We start from the raw sequence: 19,561 nt of genomic DNA on the forward strand, positions 1-19,561 counted from the left end.
GCTTTTGGACTTGCTGTTACCACTAGATTTTAAGTTAGTCAAATCGAGTCGGATCATCCTTTGTTGTGCTCCAACAATATATGTACTTTTGAATACACGTGCTGACAAAGACTTACAAACATCTCGATTTGCATCGGTTCAGTCATTATTTTCCCCTCTTGTAGGTTGTATTTCCTCGATATTAGTCGTCGGAAGGCTGAGCTTCTTTTCTTTTGTGAACTGAAGGATGAACTTAACAATGGGAACTCTAGAATGAGTTATATTATGGTACCCCTCTAGGAAAGAGCTTGTTAATCCCCTTGGATTCTCTTATGTCTTTTGTCTTGGCTATCAACTTGCAGCCAAATGTTTAGTAATATGCTTATTAGATCATAGCAGTGCTTTTGCTAACCAGAATATTTGCAGGTCAAGGACACATTCAATGAAGAAACGGTGGCAGCTGGAGGTATGGGTATTTAACTTTCTCAAGTTTGAATATAGGCAAATGAAGGCCTATGTTGCTGTCATGTGATCTTCTATAGAGTTTCTATTTTCATGTCGTCATGGTCTGTTGTGCTTTTTAACAGCATTACACCTATTTCTGCAGCGTAGATCATCGTTCGGCCATACACTTCAAACAAGAATGGTTTTATTTTTCTGTTCCATTGGTATGAAATTAGTTTGACAAATATATCATGGAGATAAGTCCGTGAATTCCCTTCAATGACTGCCGAGTCTCTGTCAACCTTTCCTTATCTTTGCTCAAGCACTGTCAATGTACCGACAGAAGCAGAGGGAGTCAGTAACCCAATTTTATCCGTCATGAAAGCCATATTACTAGTCTAGTCCTTGGTGGTGTTGGTGCATTTGTTGCTCCATCTGGTCATCGTAATCCCGTGTTTCAACTTAAGGCGGGATCTACACCAGGAAAAATTATCACCTTCATATAAGGGCCAGTAAGCGGATACAATTAGGAGCTGTGCTCCATGTATTGTGCACCGTGAGGTTATGTGTTACAGAAACTTCAATTGCGGTTTACCTTATCTGATATCAAATGCTTATACTATCACGTCCTCACTCTCGAGTACGCGGCATCCCTACCAAAACGCCTCTGGTCATAAAAGATAACGTCCCAGGTACGTTATTGACCGTCCATACTATCACGCCCCGAACCCAGCAGGCACGCGAACATCCCATCGGGCCGTTTGACTTTCTTTAGTCTCTCAGGATCTCTCGGCCATCAAACTCGAGCTTAATGTAAAAGAAATGCACATGCGGAAGCGAATGTAAAACTCCTTTCATTATAAACAGAGATGACTTAGGACGAAGGATGGTACCTCCCTTAGTATTCACCAAACTGGCTGCATAGTCAAAGCAAACAATACAAAAGTATCAATTTCTTAAGGCTACGAAAAGTTACATCCGAATAGAGCTTACATCTAAGTCCTCCCAAAGATAGCTTCCGATGTCACTCCATGGCGATCACATGATCCATCACTTGAGACCTGAAAATGTTAATCCCACGATGGGATGAGATAAAATCTCAGTAAGAAAGCCGTTAATCCTAGGTTAGGGCTCTAGTGCCTCCAGACACGTCCTAGGTAGGCAATTCCCAACAATTCCTTCTTCAGTCAAAAATTCCACAAATAAATTCCAGGTTATTCCATTCTTTCTCCAAAAATTGCCACACCTTCCCAAATATTCTACGTTACTCCCATAACGGCATTCAACGCCTCGGACTGTAAATAAAATATTCCGCATGCTCCAGGGCCCGCATTTAACGCATCGGGCCACAATATAAATATTACACGTGGATCCAAAGCCTGCGTTTAACGCATCAAGCTATCATATAAAATTTCATGTTGGTCCGAGCCCCGCATTTAACGCATCAGGCTATATTAACCCTCGTAATAACGTCTTAGGCCATTATATATTTTCCACGTTGATCCAGAGCCCGCGTTTAACGCATCAAGCTATCTTATAAAATTCCACATTGGTCCAGAGCTCACGTTTAACGCATCGAGCTATAATATAACTGGACGGACCCACGTAATAACGCCTCGAGTCACTATAACCCGCGTAATAACGCATCGGGTTAAATATCCCGCGTTTAATGCCTCGGGATATAAATGTACACCAAACCCCGCATTTAACGCCTCGGGGTAGAATAATACTAACAGAGCCCACGTCATAACGCCTCGGGCTAAATATGATCTTACAATCACAAACCCCGCGTAATAATGCCTCGGGGTAAATTAATAATAACAGAGCCCGCGTCATAACACCTCGGGCTAAATATGGTCTTACAATCACAAACCCCGCGTAATAACGCCTCGGGGTATAGTACCACATTTCCTTCCAATTATTTCACATAAGACCATATAACAACAACAATTCCTCGATCGCGCATCCTATACCACACGGTCCCTTAAATCCTTCCGATCGTTCAATCTTTGTCACGTGATCTTGCTAAATTTCCTGATTAGCATATCGAGACCACCCAGTCTCACCCTTTCCTCTGACAACAGATCGGAATCACACGAGCTTCTCAATTTCTCTCCAACAAAAGATCGGGACCACACGATCTTTCTAATTTTCCTCAATTGCCTAATTGAGATCACTCGATTAAATTGTACTGGGCAAACACTCGATCGGGACCACGTGATTCACTCACGTTGAACAAACAATTAATCGGGACCACCCAATTAAATCACGCTCAAGCCGTCGACCAATCGGGCCGCACGATTAATTTTTGTCACTACAAAAATTAATCTACACCACACGATCGAAATTACACTAATGTAGCAATCAATAACTACCGTACGATCAGAATTCCACTAACGTACAATTAATACGCACCAATTAATCAAACTATACTAACTTGGCAATTAATCGTGGCTATACGATTAAAATATCCCCACACGTGCAATTGTTCTCCACCACTCAATTAATCTATAGTATAGCAGAATTTAATCTCGGCCGTCAGATTAATCTTCCTAAGCAAGATTCAACGTGAGCCGTCCAAATAAAGCATGATCAAGCTAGATTAAATCCTAGCCATCCATTTCTACTCATTGCATTTCACTATTCACTCAAGAACACATCTTTTTCTCTCTCCTCTCCCTCTCATTTTCGGCCAACCCCATAACCAAGCACAAATTCATCAAATTCTTCATCACAACTACTCAATCTCAAGTCTATTAGCATCCTAGATACCTAACCTAAGGTTAGGAACCAACTTACCACAATTTTAGCAAGTTTTTCGGCAAGAAATCAAGAGGAGTTTTGACCCCAATCCGGCGGCTCTAGCGACTCCCTTTGCTCAGCTAAAAACCCACAAGATCCGACGGTTTCCGGTAGTTCACGGCGGTAGTCGAACTCCGGCCGTCCAAGGCGAATCCGGTGAGGGCTTGGAAAATTTTTGGTAAGAGAGAGAGACAACAATGGTGGTTCGGTCAAGGGCTAGAGAGAGAGAGAGAGAGTAGTGAGAGAGTGCTCTTGCAATTTTATGAAGAAGAAGGCCAAAAAAAATTTATTAATAAGGGTTAGGATATTTTTGGGGTCTTCAAAGTCAATAAGGGTAAAAAGGTAATTTCCCTCTATGTTGACTAGTCAATTTCGACCATGGGGGTGATTTGACCGAAATGCCCTTGAGCCAAAGTGAAAACTTGGATATTTTCAAAGGGTAAATGGGTCTTTTCCCATTTTCAGTTCAAATTTTATTTTTCCTGAACCTTTGGGGCGAACCGCGAAGAAATCGTACACTGAATGAGGAAACGTCCAAAATTTAATTATTGAAACCCCCGAAGGTCCGACGTCTAATTTCGAAGCCCAATTTGTGATCAATCTCGATTAATTGAAATTTCAGCGCATCTCAAACTAACGGGCGGCTTTTAGGAGTTACGCGTATCGACCCGTGATTATTATCATGTTTAAGAATAACTCGAGCCATGGTGACTTTGGCTGTCATTCAATTGCGAGGGTCAATCACTAGTCCCGATGGACATGATCGTTAGAAAATAATTTAGGAATGTTCGGAACTCATACGAGGTCAAACGGAATCACCTGTGATCCAAGCGTAGGGTATTATCTAAATTGTTCATTAATCATTTTAGGATCGGCCTATATTGGTCCAGAATATTCCCTCGACAATTTTCATGACCAAAGAGTCAATCCAGGATCAAGTTCTTAGGTCCACGTACTTGATTTTCCTAGCTAGCCATTCCCATTTGATTAGTCTACTCGAGAGGGATCAATTTCGAGTGAGATTTAGCTGAAATACATCTATGAGATATTTCACTCATTCATAGCTTTGGAAGTGGGTCGGAATTCGGGATGTGACACATACTATAGCGCGCATACGGAAACGCTAGTTCTCCAAAATCAAGAAAAATAGTAGGAGTAGTAATAAGATCAGCAACATCAATCATATATCAGAACGATTGTCAATACAGTACTAAAAGCAGATGATCATTAACCCTACTGAGCTATAGTCACATACAACTCCATTCTTCGGGACAGCTCTCTAAGACCAACAAAAAGGTATAAGGGTTAGGTATGGTTAAATTCTCATCTGCTCCCAAAAATCCACATCAGTACCTATCCAAAAGACTATGAACCCTCAAAGTCGGGGTGAAGGATTGCGGTTGGAGGTCAATGAACGCTCCGAAGAAGGCTCAACGATATCTTCCTCAATCGGGTCAAGATCAGCGTCGGAGTCGTGTTTAGGGTCTACGATCTCACCGTCCGGCGTATCGAGTTCCATCGGAACCTAGGATGGAACAGGTGGAACCGTACTAAGCGGCCCCTCGAGTCCACGAAGTAGGCTCCAAGTTTCCACCCCATCATCCAAGAATCAGGCTTTGAAGACATGTGCCACTCGTTGCGGCAAACCTTCGTCCACCCGGATCATGGTGATGTGAAGTTCCCAAGTCCTATTTGTACCCGGTTCCGGACGGTACACGATATCGTAGGACCGGTCAACCGGGACTCCGAACCCGACGGATCGTTGCATCACTATGGACCTGAAATGGTTAACATGGAATGAGATAAAAATCTCCGTGAGTCAACGCCTAAACCCGGCTAGGGCGTTAATTCGTCCGCAGGGTCCTATCGATTAATCACATATTGATATATAATTATTCCAATCACATGCGGTTCACCTGCTGAAAATCACACATTATGCAATATTCGACATAATATACCACACATAACAAATCATAATTGTCACATCATTCGCACTCGCAGACACCACACGTGGTCCAATTATTAACGGCCATCAGGCCCAATTGCACACGACCGGTGTGACTTTATACTACGATCGGCAGTGTCTACGGGCGGGACCAGGCTTCGTTCCTTACTTCCGGCGACGGTATCTAATAGCCCGTGTGATTCGTACGACCGGCACGACACGGCACTATCAAGAATCCTTGTAGGGGCTTCGGTTCGTCACAAGTTACGACCGGCATTGGACAATCCCTATAATCCGTACGACCGGCATGGCGCGAACTGACGTGCATCCGACAAGTTGTATGGTTCCGTACAACCGGCACAGTATGAACTTGGAGGGAATAGTCCATCGTATGACCACTCAAGCATACTCAACGGATAGCCGGTTTATAATCCGCATTTAGTTAAATGCTCACGTGATATGCTCACACAGCAAGACTTCTTGAGTAATCACACAAATGCACATGTTATCCATGCGACTTTGTGACGCCCTGGAATTCGGCGTTTGTAAAGTAGTAAAATTCAGTTTATAGAATAACTGTGAATTCCAGTTTGTTGCCTAGAATTGGATTTCAAGGAATTGGAATCGGAAATTGAGTATTTCCTAAATCAACGATCATAGTAGTTTATATTTCAATCGATTAGTCGTCGCATCTTAGAACGAGAAATTCTTGTACTTGAGCCTTAATCAGACTAAATGAATTCGAGAAAGGTCTAAAATACCCTCTGTAGGATGGCCAAATGTCCAATTTGCCCTTAGTTGCCTAATGACCAAAACGCCCCTGCCAAAATTAGAAATGACCGTTTTGCCCCTAGGGTTTTCTAGGAGCTTCAAGACAAGAAGTAATTGTCGCAGGTCCCACTCTTATCTCTTAAGCCCCTAAGTCAACAGTTTTAACTTGATATTTTATTTGTTTATTTTATTTTCTTTTTTTTTTTCTCTCTCTCTCTCTCTCTCTCTCTCTCTCTCTCTCTCTCTCTCTCTCTCTCGATTTCCACCGCCTTTCCCCCTACATCACCGATACTTCTTGCCGCTTCCTTCTTCTTTTCTATTTCAAGCAGCCCCCTCAGCCCACCGAACATCCTCCAATCTTCAGTCACTGCCCTCAGCCATCCCTCGATGCCACAGTAGCCATCACCGCCGTCACAAAACAGCCGGAGAAGCCCGAACCAGCACCTCCTCTGTTCTGCTCCAGTTTCTACCCCTGCCCTGGTCCGTGCTTCTGTTTGGTCTCCGGTCGCCACCATTGCTTCCCTCAGCCACCACAGCCCTTCCTAGACCGCCTTCCACCATACTGCGCCACCTACAACCACCACGAAACCGCCGGAACAGTCCCGAAGCCCAGTCTACCTTGCCCTATTGCCTGACCCTGTTTCTGCTCTTCCACTTCTGTTCGAGCTTCCCAGCTCGGCTTCGCCCTATCCCGACCACATCCGGCCACCCCTAGCAATTGTCCTCGACCTCTAGTTGTTGGCCAAGCTCGCTGCAGACCGGTCGTTGCTCGTTGGACCCCAAACCAACCATGCACAGTCCCGATTCCCCTGTTCTGCAGCCTCCCCTGCTCTGTTCCGCCTGCTGCAGCTTCTGTTTACTGTTGCTCCGCCCTACTCCGGCCACCACGAGCGACCAATGACATCCCCTGACACTTCCTTTGACCCCTACCAGTCTTCCTTGCCGTCACCTTAGCCACCGGTCGCTGGAAAAAGCCGCCAGAGTCCTAGAACCTCCCTGCACCGCCTGCTCTGTTTTGCCCGAGTGCCCCGTTTCGGGCCTGAAATGTGGGCAAGTTGCTGGGCCATGGCTTGTTTTGTCCCGGGCTGTGTCCTAGCCTGTCCTGGGCCGTGCCCGGCCAGGTTGGCCGAGAGCCTAGGCCATGTGACAGGCCGTGGCCGAGAATTTTGGCCCATGTGACCGAGGAATTGGGCCGAACGGCCAAGTTCGTGGGCCAAAAAAAAAGGTCCGAGCCTCGTCCGACGTTCGTGCCGAGGAATTCCAGTGGATCATCGCTGGTCTCGCCTCGAGTTATTAACGGTGAGTCGACCTCTAATCCTTGGTTAGGTCGTTAATTACGTTCGGATTAGTTTAATTATATTATTAGAGTGTTTAAGTAGATTAATTAGGGCCGGTTTAGGTCAAATAGCCATAATTAGTTAGGTTAATCTGATTGTGGCTAGTTGGGACTAAATAATTGATTGATTGATTGGTCTCGCTTGATCGCGAGTGAACAATAGGTCAAGGATGAGCGTATGAGTGATTGACAATTTGGATTTAATTACGTACGATTGAATTGAATGTTTGTAAATGAATTATTTATCTACGCTCGATTATAATCTATATAGATTAATTGATGAAATGCCTTGGCGGATGGCTAGTCAAATTGATTGATTGGTTAGAGTTTGATCACTCGGTTTATGGATGCGAGGTCGTATAGATAACATGTGCATTTGTGTGATTACTCAAGAAGTCTTGCTGTGTGAGCATATTGCGTGAGCATTTGACTAAATGCGGATTATAAACCGGCTATTTGTTGAGTATGCTTGAGTGGTCACACGATGGACTATTCCTGTCAAGTTCGTACCGTGCCGGTCGTACGAAACCATACGACTTGTTAGATGCACGTCAATTCATGCCGTGCCGGTCGTACTGATCACACGGATTGTCGGATGCCGGTCGCAGCTTGTGAGGAACCGAAGCCCTTATAGGGATTCCCGATAGTGTTGTGTCGTGCCGGTCGTACGAATCACATGGGCTATCGGATGCCATCGTCGGAAGTAAGGGACAAAGCCTGGTCCCGCCGGTAGACATGTCGGTCGTAGTGTAAAGTCACACCGGTCGTGTGCAATTGGGCTAGATGGCCGTTAATAATCGGACCACGTGTGGTGTTCGTGTATGTGATTGACATGATATCTTTGAATTATTATGTGTGGCACATTATGTTGAGTATTGCTTACCGTGTGATTTTCAGTAGGTGAGCTGCATGTGATTGGGATATTTATATATTAATATGTGTTTGACTGATAGGACCCTGCGGACGAATCAACGCCTTAGCCGAGCTTAGGCATTGACTCACCGAGATTTATATTTCACCCCATCGTTGTTAAACCATTTTCGGGTTCTAAGTGATGGAGCTAGTAATTATTGAAAAGCTAATAAGGATGAGAGTGACGTAGTCCTATTTGGAGTAGGTACGAAGTTGATTCTACCCCGTCCCGAAGTATGGAACCAATTAGCGAGTCATTTCGGTTGACTCACGACGTGACCGTAATTAAGATCATGTTTTTGAATTAATGCGTTTTTCCCACCGATCTATCCCTATCTTATATTTTTGTCCGGGAATATTGTATGTTTCCGCATGCGTAGTTAATCTCATGGGTTGGTAGCGTGCTTGGGACGCTAACCTTTTAACCCGAGGGACGAGATGACAGGGATGCCGCGCACTCGAAGATCGGGGCGTGACGGACCTCCCATCCATAAACCGAGTGATCAAACTCCAATCAATCAATCAATTTGACTAGCCATCCGCCAAGGCATTTCATCAATTAATCTATATAGATTATAATCAAGCGTAGATAAATAATTCGATGACAAATATTCAATTCAATCGTACGTAATTAAATCCAAATCATCAATCAATCATACGCTCATCCTTGACCTATTGTTCTCTCACGATCAAGCAAGGCCAATCAATCAATCAATTATTCAGTCCCAACTAGCCACGATCAGATTAACCTAACTAATTAGGGCCATTTAACCTAATCCGAGTCTCTAGCCTAAACCGGCCCTAACTAATCTACCTAAACACCCTAATAATCTAATTAAACTAATCCAAACGTAATTAACGACCTAACCAAGGATTAGAGGTCGATTCATTGTTAATTGCGCGAGGTTATAACAATGACGATCCTCTGAAAAATCCTTGGCACGAACTTTGGGCTCGAACGGGTCGCGAACCAAAATCCTCGAACTACGGACCCAACTTCCGATTTAATGTGTCCACGAGCCTAATATAAAGCCCAACTTTGTACCCAAACCAATTGCGCCTCAGCCCAGCTCGAAGGCCCACAGAATTGGGCCCAACAGATTCAGCCCAGGCCCAAAACAGGGTATTCTCTTGCAAAAACATGGCAAGGCACGGCTGAGGGGGCTGTTCTAGGGGTCTAAGGGCGGTGGTTGGCTTTGGGGTTGGCGATGGCTGTGTGGGGTGGTCGGAGGAAAATAGTGGTGGCCGGTGGTGTCAAGGGGGTTCTGTGGGTGTTGTAGTTGGCCGTGGTAGCTTAGGATGGTGGAAGTTGTGCCAAAAAATGAAGAAACGAAGAGAAAAAGAAGGCTGGAGCAAGTTGGTTGTTGGGGGGTGTACGTGTGAGAAAGAGAGAAAAAGAGAGAGATCTAGAAAATGACTAAGGGCTGAGCTGGTCAGGTGGGGTCCACTAAGTTAATGGCCTTATCCATTAGTTCATAAAGCCCTAGGGGCATTTTTGTAATTTCACACTTTGGCCGAGGGTATTTTGGTAATTTCACACCCTAGGTAATTCGGGCGTCCGGAAACCCGACGAAGGGTTATTTAATCCGAAATCATGTCAATTTAGCCCGAACGAGGATTAATGTGAAGTTTTCTAATTCTAGGACTCAATTACTCATTTAATCGGAATTTATTCCAATTCGAGTAACGATCCCGGAAATTTTCAATTTCCGATTTCTAATTTCTTAATATCCGATCTTGAGCATCAAATTAAAAATTTTCTAGTCGTTCCATAGACTAGATTTCACTCTTTTGATTGCCCAATTTTCAGGGCGTTACATATACCTTTGCAGCAAGAGGCAAGCTTTTCAATCACCCGGTCATCGATGACATCGTACTCAGACGAAAAACTAAAAACAAAAAAATTGTGTTCATTGAACAGAGTAGTTACTTAAAGTTAATGCTTAAACTTACAGAACAATGAAGCAAGCAAGGAACTGATCTTCATTGTGGATTCTGCGACAGTGAACTTGATGAGATGAGAAGAACAAAAGCCAAGCTAGCTGCAGGAAATTCTGCAGTTAAGTAGTCTATATCTAAATTCCACAATGTGTTGATTCATTTGTCTGGTTAAAATGATATTCTCTAATTGTCAAAGCTTGGGGAGGATATGTGATAATAAGCACTACAAAGCTCATCTTGAGAGATGAGCACCAGAAAATAGAGCATACCAACTCTTGCTCCTGAATGAAGCATGTTCCATTTCAGTTTTATAATCAAGCAGAAAACTGCCATGCAGCAGCTCGATTTAAATGACATGCCTATTCCCCTAAACTGACCCCTCAAGGGGGGGCGGCGGTGTTGTGTGTGTTTAGCTTTGATCGAGTATTTATGTTTCCATCGTTATCTGTGAATTTCGCCTTTTGACACCGAGTGTGATGTCTAATTTCTAATCACTTTGACTATGCATTATTGTAATGATGAAATATAGCAGCAAAGTTGTTAATGGGCAACTAAACACTAGGAGTTAATATCCTCGATTTGCAGCTCATCCTCATTTCTCCATGAACAGTGAGTGTTGCTAGTGCAACTCCTGTTATTGCAGATGAAGCAGCGAATTGAGCAAATGAGAAGCCGGTCAAATGAGTTCCAGGTGGGTATCATGGGAATAGGTACTGTCAAGTACGTATTATACTCAATCACCGGAACATTATATTTCGTGCAATACCAATGTCGAATGTCTGCACTTGGTCTTGATGAACCAAATCATTAAAGATATAGGTAATTTGAAGTTCTAAAGTGGACCCCTGAAGTACAGGTTCTGGACTTTTTATTGATTTTACTTGGTTGTATTTATGTCTTAGCATCATTGTTTACTGCGGTACGATGCAGGAAGAGCTGAAGGCAATGGACGTTAAGAACTTGGAAAAGAAGCAAAAAGCTCTATTAGCAGATAGTTTTGGGGAAACCGAGTTCCTGCAGTCTCTGCAGAATCAAACCGAGAAACTGAAGGTAAAATCATTACTGGGGGAGTGTAGTCGCCAGATGGGATTGGTTTCACTCTATTTCCAGAAATAGGAGAGATCGCTTTCATAGAGAGTCCAGTTTTTTCTCTGCATTTTACTGATCATCTACATTTGCTGTCTCGACTTAATCGTACAGTTAAGTACACAATCGTCTGTTTAGATATTTTTCTTGGCACCCTTGTGCATATACATTTCCGGAATCATTTGTTTGTCTGCTTTCAACAGGGAACATCGGAGGTCCTGAAGTGTGCCTGTGGACAGGAGTACAAGATTGAGTTAGATGCTTTTGTGTGAATGGGAAAAGAAAGCAGCCTGGATATTCATAAGTTTCAACTACTAACGAGCTTAGTAATACAATACTAAACTGGAAGGAGAAATGAATAAAATGAAAAGTGTTTAAAAAAAAAACGGAGATCCGAGTCGGATTGCAGAGGCCACTCCCCAACCAGACAACTTGCTGCATCATATTGAGCCGCAATACCTTCCAAATATAACCAGTGCGTTAACTATTTCACCTTCTTTGCCGAATCTTTCCAAATAATTAAGCTCGTGAACTATATGTGATTAGCATAATTGGAAATGTCGAGCGATTTGGCTCATCAATGGCTAACACCATGGATTTCATTCAAATTCTTGCCTGCACTAAAGAGAATCTATTGCTTAAGCTAGAATTCAATCCAAATTATAATTCCAAACGCTCTCAACTTGTGCAATGAGTTGGAAGAGATGGTCTGCGGAGAATTGGCTAGTTGTCGACAAAAATTCCATGGCCAGTGTATATGATGGAGCGGTGAACGCGTGCTTCCATCCATAGGCTGGTTATACATATGTAAATTGCATTTATATCAAGGTATGCAGGAATCTCTGTTCTTCAGAACGGCGAATGTTTGGGTTTATTAGAATTCTTACGAGTAAGCTATAGAAATGTTGGGACGAAAAAATAAAAACAAAAATGGGGTGAATGAGAAAATGTTATTCCGACAGAAACTGTTAGAAGGTGTGGATTGATGGCCAATCTTTTAAAGTTGGAATATAGGGACGATCCTTTCTTACATTCACGAGGAAGTTAGGAAAGTCAAACATTCATTCTTTCCCTCTTCATGCTCAAATAGCACTAGAGAGAGTCGTTGCATGAAATGAAGAACTTGCTACTTCGATGTCATCTATCCGTGTCTCATCCTTCCAAGTGAAGAAGCTGCAAAAAGTTTCTTCTTGATCGAGTGCAGCTGGGTTGCAACTTCGTCGATGCTCATGCGTCTTCTAGGCTCCTCGACTGAGCAAGCGAGTCCAATACGATATATTGCTTCCAAACATTCCTCAAATATGTGGTTTCTTTTGTGAAGCAAATCTCGGGAACTGTTGTGGTTCTCTCGTTCGTGAAGAAGCATGGGATCGATAATCTCCATAGCTCGTTGGGGGCGAGCTTCATCGACATGGTTATAAAGATTCAAATTATCTCTGAAAATGTCGTTGGTGGGATGTAATCCAGTGAACATCTCTATTAGGAGGATACCGTAACTATAGACATCACCTTCTTTTGAGACCTCGCTACTGCTAGCATATTCTGCAGTTTACACATGCCGTGGTGTAAGAAATGTAAAAATAAATAAATAAGAATTTGAATTTATTAGATTAAATATTAAAGTGGGGTCTACGGGAGATATGGTGTGCGCCCATGCGGGCAACCACACCCCATTGAGCAGTTATATGCTCAAACGTGAAAAGTCACGTTGGTTGGTTTTACGTCAATAATCGACGTGGTCTCCATCGTTCTCCCCGGTTGTTCATTCTGTCACTTTCAAGAAAACAGAGAACGAAGAACGCTCCTCCCATCGTCGATTCTCGTTTGCCAGAGAAAAACTCCGAGATCACAAAGGGCATCTAATCGGTGATCAATAAGGTATGTCCTCGTGATGTATCTTCGTCGATCGGTGAATCCGGTAATCTATTGGGCATGTTTCCGCTGTTTGTTGAGTATGTATTAGATCGGATTTAGTATCCTACATTGGTATCGGAGCGTGTGTTACTTGATTCTTGATCGTTTTGTGTTGATATGGCGCGTTTTAAAGATTTTTAACCCTAATCGCGAAGTTACTGTTCATAGCCTTTTGATTATGATTTGTTCGTCAAAATAGTAAATTGAACATACCAATAGAACGGGCTCGTCGAGACAATCGTTTTGAGTGGTCGCCGGCCCCGAGGGTCCGCCGGACGCCGCCGCACGGGCGCCACGCGCCGCGACGAGGCAGAGTCCCGCGGGGCCGTGGCATTTCGTCCCTTTTTATGCCATTTTTGTTCGCCTTTTTTGAGTTATGAATATACCATCGTGTTCGTCTCGAAAATACGAAAATTTTGGTGAAAATTTGGTCGCCGGAGGATGAAGGACGGCGGCCCACGCGTCGGCACGCGCCGCCGGGGCCGCTGCGCCCGGCGGGCCACGCGCCACACGTGCGGCGCACGTGGGGGGCCCGAGCCGCGCGCGCTGCGGCCCGCGGCGTGTTGGGCCGAGATCGGGCCCAACACCCGGCCCGATCTCTATTTTGTTTAAAAAAAAATGATCCGGCCCACTTTCTTTAATAAACCCAGCCCATTTCGTTTTTTTTTTATTAAGACCGGCCCGCGACCCGAGCCCGTTACGGACCCGACCCGGTCTGACCTTTGACCCGCGCCCTTTGACCGTTGACCGTTGACTGTTGACCGTTGACCCGAAAAAAAAAAAGATATTGTTGGTCAATACTAAGGGGTCTTATTTTACCTATTATTTTATTTGTTATGATATGTTCATAATAGTTACAAAATAATTTGATTTTCGTAATCCATTTGTGTTCTGCATTCGTTGCGGGAACAATGCAATGGGTAAGACGAAATGCGAGAACACCCCAAAGGCCAAGGAGAGCTGAAGCTCAGCAAGCTCTAAGGGAAAAGATTACAATATTGGGTCTTTATAAATGGAATAATGCTTCTGACATTATAACCCATGTTATTAAGGTCAACGAAATGATCCAAGAAATCGTATGGGCTGGACAAGAAATGACCTCGGTAGATGCATTTTATGCACTACGGAACACTATACCCGTAGAATGGCATGGTTTGATGAATAGCGCGTGGTGGAATGATGCTGCCACATATAAGAAATCCGTGCTACATTTCTTACACGATTTTATAAGGATCGGAGCGATGAAGACGTCATCGCTTGCAATGAATGTGTCTTGGCGCTGACAGAATGCGCCCCGGCGTAAAGGCAAGGGTCCGCAAAGGTTTTCTTCAAAGGAGCTGATTTGGGCTCCCGATTTGATTAATAATCCTCCTCGAGACCTTAATTATTCTTTTCCTTGTATCAAGGAAATTACATATACTCATGTTGTAACCGGAGCTAGGAGGATCACACGTTATTATATTTAGACTTTTATTTTTAGCTAGTTCCTTTCCTGTATGTCTTAGGAGACTTTTAGGGACTTGTGATTGTTGTATTGATGATTTGTGTATATGCATTATGTTATGTGTATATATTTCGAGTGGGAGTGTTCACAAGTTTTAGTAATCGTATGATGAATACAAAGTGATGATTGTATTGGTATTGGTTTTAGATAAGAAAATCTGGATGATGATGGGGAACTTAGTGAACTGTTGATTTTAGAATTCTTTTTTGAAACTATATACCAGTATAATCGAGATGCATGAATATGATTGCATTTGTTGCATACAAATAGACTTTAAATACGTGCTAAATGTTATACTCGGATACTATGGCAACGGCATCTAAGAATATTGTTCTTGAGCTCAACAAGGGTGAGAAATTGAATGGCGAAAATTATGAAATCTGGAGCATGAAAATCCAGTATGTGCTTGAAGAACTAGAGGCCTTGGAAGCTCTTAACCCGACCATGACCGAGCCGGAGGATGGCAATACCGCACGCCACGGAAGAGACAAAGAAGCCTTCGCTGCGTGGAAGAAAAAGAACTCAACTGCTCGCATTACGTTGTTGAGTAGTAGGATAATGATATCATGAGGGAGTTCGGGCAGCATGAAAATGCTAAAGACATGTGGGATACATTGAAGGCTAGATTTGATCGGACTTCTGTCACCAAGCTGAGGCGGTTTACAATCGGGTTCGACACTTATAAGATGCCACATGGGCAGAATATAAAGCAACATTTGAGGAAGATGTCAAACATGATTAGTGAGCTAAAGGATGTTGGACATGTATTGTTCGATGAACAACAAGTGCAGGCTGTAATTTGCTCTTTGCCTCACAATTGGGAACACATGAAGGTGAACCCGACCCACAATGTGAATGTCACAACCTTTGAGGATGTTGTGCGCCATTTGGAGCTAGAGGAGGACCGCCTTCCGGCGGCTAAGATACAATCCGATGTATATGTTCTTGGATCTAGCTTACATGGAGCTTCGGCCTTCAAGCGCAAGCACCCTGGAAAGTTCAAGAAGTGGACAGGCAAAAGAGTTGAACCATCTGGCAAGAAACCAAAGTTTGAGAAGCATGGAAAAGGGAAGCGTCCCATGAAGAAGAATATTTCGAGGATGAAATGTTACAACTGTGGCAAGAAGGGTTACTTCGCTCGCGACCGTGGCGAGCCGAAGAAGGTAGAAACCCTTAACACACTTAAAAGTGTTTGTTATGTATCAAGTTCTAGCCACGGACCATGTAGCTAGAGATCGAAATACGTTCGTGGAATTTCGACGAATTCCAAGTGGAGCGAGATTGATTTATGTAGGAAACAATTCCAGAGTATAAGTAAAAGGAATTGGCACTTGCCAACTTATCATGCGTGGTGGACGCACTTTATTTCTACATGATGTTTCGTACGCTCCGGAGATTCGTCGAAATCTTGTCTCTGTGTTGGTATTAGTCAAACTTGGTTTTAGTATGAATTTTCACAATAATGGTGTGGATTTGTTTTTAGGAACAACTTTTTATGGTTCCGGTTATTTCATGGATGGCTTTATTGTATTGGATATTGAACATGCTAGTGTGAATGTATGTTATTCCATGTTTGCATCTTCTAGTTCTAATGAGAATGATGTGAATACATGGCATGCTAGACTTGGTCATATTGGCCAACAAAGAATGAATAGATTAGCCAAAGATGGCTTATTAGGCAATATTGAGAAAGTTGAATTGCCTACCTGTGAGCATTGCCTAATGGGAAAAACAACTAGAAAGCCATTTGAAAAAGGGACAAGAGCTGAATTTCCATTGCAATTAATCCATACTAACATCCGTGGCCCGATGAATGTTAGGGCAAGGCATGATCTTGTTTACTTCATCACATTTATTGATGATTATACTCGATATGGATATGTCTATCTGATATCTCATAAATCAGAAGCATTTAGTTGCTTCAAGAAATTTATGACCTTAGTGGAAAATCAGTTAGATAAGAAAATAAAAGCTTTGAGATCCGATCGAGGTCGAGAATATTTATTTGATGAGTTCGGAATTCTATGTGATGAAAAGGGAATAGATAGACAGTTATCTATTCCATACACTCCGCAACAAAATGGTGTTGCCGAAAGACGAAACAGAACCCTACTTGAAATGGTTAGGTCCATGATGGCACAAGCTAATTTACCGATTGCCTTTTGGGGCGATGCTTTATTAACCGCTGCCTATGTACTTAACCGAGTGCCTTCCAAATCAGTCACTTCTACCCCATATGAATTGTGGACAAGTCGAAAACCCGATTTAATCTTTCTCAAACCTTGGGGTTGTCTTGCCTATACTCATGAGTCCTCACATAAATATGGAAAATTAGGACCAAGAGGCAAAAAGAGTATCTTCATAAGATACTCGGAACACTCAAAAGGATATGTGTTCATAGGTTGTTGACACCTAAATTTTGATTTTTAGTAAATCATTCATTTAAGTATAAAATGAGAATTATCATAGTTCTCGCAAAAATTAATTTCTCATGCACTGCATATTTACTTTTTGTCAGTCATGCATATCATTGCATTTAGGCCAGAGGCAAAGCAATTGAGCTCAATTTGACAGAGGACTGGACTAGGCTTAGTTTGGATTTTTTTGGCAATCAAGATGGGGTGTGTGTCGAAAATTAACAAGGCTATTGGAATAATTTTGAGCTTAAATCAGTCCATTTACTGTTTAATTTGGAAAAATCCTTTAATTGAAAAAAAAAAGGGGCTTCATGGATGAATATTTTGTCTCCGGATCAAATTGCGATTATCACAAGTTGAGGGACAATTTTGCAAATAATGAAAATAAAACGTAAACCCTAGCTCACCATTATAAATACACGCGTAGGGTTTACATTCGGGGGGGCATTCATTGTCAAACACAGCAGATTTTGGAGGGCCACAGATCGCCACTCCTGCCATATGCACAACACACCAACAAAATACTTGGCGACAAAACGGAAGACTGAAGGAGCAAGATTCAAGCGGTGGGGGTCACGGTCGAAAAAGAAGTCAGGTAGATTGATTACTACCCTTTTTCTTTTTGGCTACGTTTTTGTCGATTTCTATTGCAGGTTCGCCGACGAAGCTATGCCACAAATCTGTCGAGTCATCAACCTGCGAGTCCAATGACGAGCGATATTGGCCAAGCTTTGTCACGCAATCAACAAAGTCTACCCCGAAACATTGACGGACGTGATCCAAGAAACACCTCCAAATTTGCGTTTGTAGCCTCACCGAGTCAGAAAGAAAAAAATATTTGGAACATCAAGCGTGAAGTCATCAGGAGCGGTGAATTTGTCTGCTTTGGGTTTTGTCCAAACTCATGAATACGATATGCATTGTGGGATGTTGCGGTCTCCCTTGATTTTGTCCAAACACATGAAGAATTTTTACAAATTTTAATTCTCTCATATTAATTGCTGAGTGGAGTGCAGGCTAAAGACAATGCCAGAAGAGTCCAAACGTGTTTCCCAGAGGAGAAAGCTGCGGTCAAGTGAAAGCAATCACACATCCCCACCGCTGGCCATTGTTCACATGTTTCGTCATCGGTCGTCCGTCCGAGATTCCGTCCAATCCGCAAGATTCAATGGAATCCTATATTGGAAAACAAGTCCTCGAAGATTGGGTGTGACGGGTCTCGTCCTCTTCGCGACAATCAATAGTGACGGTCGAGCTGCTATCCTTGCCTATGTTGCAGCCTAGCATCATCCCAGCCACCGATACAGTCACGCCAAAATCCTTGCCATTCGGATCCATTTCGTGATGCCGTTGTTCATTGATCGAAGCATATCCTACGGCTGTTCGGGATCAACTTTGGGGCTGTTTTGCCACTGTTCCGCTGCTATTTTCAGCTCACTGTTCGGGGTCGATTATCTCGCTGTTTGGCGCAACTTTGGCTGCTGCTCGGTGTTAAAACGTTCGCTTTTCAGCCTGATTTTTCTCTGTTGATTAGCTCAGTATTCTGCCACTGTTTGGCGCTCAAAACAGTAGCTGTTTAGTCCGTTTTCCCTTGCTGTTTTTGCGCTGTTTTTCCCCTATTCATACTCTATTTTGCTCACTGGTTAGTCGCTATATGGTGCTAGACTCCCTCGAGGTTTAGAGCTCGAATTGAGCTCAAACAGGGGCTGTTTTTGGATGAAACTCCAGGTGAACGCATGCTGGAATTTGCTCGGAAAAGGTATGATTTCTTAAACTTTTGATTGCTAATCTATGCTTGTTTACTTGGAAACTTGCATTGTTGTTATTAGGCTTACTTTGAACAACGAATGATTTTGCAATTAAAGTGAAAGATCTCTTTTTCATCAACTTCATGTTAAAACAGAAAATTGGTTGTTTGTGGCATAAAAATTCTGCTTTTTTTTTAATAAGGCTAATTCAATCATAAAATTGGATGAATTTTCTGAGAATTGCTGAAACTAATAGGAAAATGTTTTTTTCTCAAAGTTTGTTCGATAGTTTTAAGATTGAATTAAGCTAATTGGAAAAGATAAGAATCTTTGTGAACCAGAAATTGATTTTCAGCCCCATCACTTTCTTGACCGAATTCATCACGGCGGATGACCACTTTACTTTAGATCTTATCGTGTTTAGGTGGATTGCATTTATCCATTGGTTGTTTAATGCTATCTCATATTATGGATAAAGACTATTGAACTGGATTTTATCTAATCTTTGTCATTGGCTGAGTTGGATAAGGTCCGATTTTATCTTGGATAATCTTTGATTTGGATTGCTATCTCATGATCACTAGATTGGTTGGATTGCTTTATCCGGTTGAATGGACTTATCTTATGGATTTCTCGATAGTATTTGATTTATAGATATTGTCTGATTCGAATTGGATGATTATCCAAAATTTTGAGAATTATCTAAAACACTTTGCAAATTCTCAAGGATAATCTTCTCAAAAAATTGAAATCAAATTTTGG

General features: G+C 42.7%; 2 protein-coding genes across 9 annotated transcripts in view; one reads left to right on the forward strand and one right to left on the reverse strand.

The window, feature by feature from the left end:
* Nucleotides 1–19,561, forward strand: part of LOC115732417 — a 134,969-nt gene that overhangs the window by 54,046 nt on the left and 61,362 nt on the right. For 2 of the 8 annotated variants that reach the window (XM_048274194.1, XM_048274195.1), the window contains exon 4: nucleotides 10,774–10,821. The exons of the other annotated variants lie outside the window; for them this stretch is intronic. In XM_048274194.1, coding sequence (XP_048130151.1) covers nucleotides 10,774–10,821 — 48 coding nt within the window. The remainder of the gene's footprint in view (nucleotides 1–10,773; nucleotides 10,822–19,561) is intronic. 8 annotated transcript variants of the gene reach the window in all.
* Nucleotides 1–19,561, reverse strand: part of LOC115729954 (probable LRR receptor-like serine/threonine-protein kinase At3g47570) — a 38,337-nt gene that overhangs the window by 13,592 nt on the left and 5,184 nt on the right. The window lies entirely within an intron of this gene.

The sequence above is a fragment of the Rhodamnia argentea genome, chromosome 2, assembly GCF_020921035.1.
Source record: "Rhodamnia argentea isolate NSW1041297 chromosome 2, ASM2092103v1, whole genome shotgun sequence".
Taxonomy (NCBI): domain Eukaryota; kingdom Viridiplantae; phylum Streptophyta; class Magnoliopsida; order Myrtales; family Myrtaceae; genus Rhodamnia; species Rhodamnia argentea.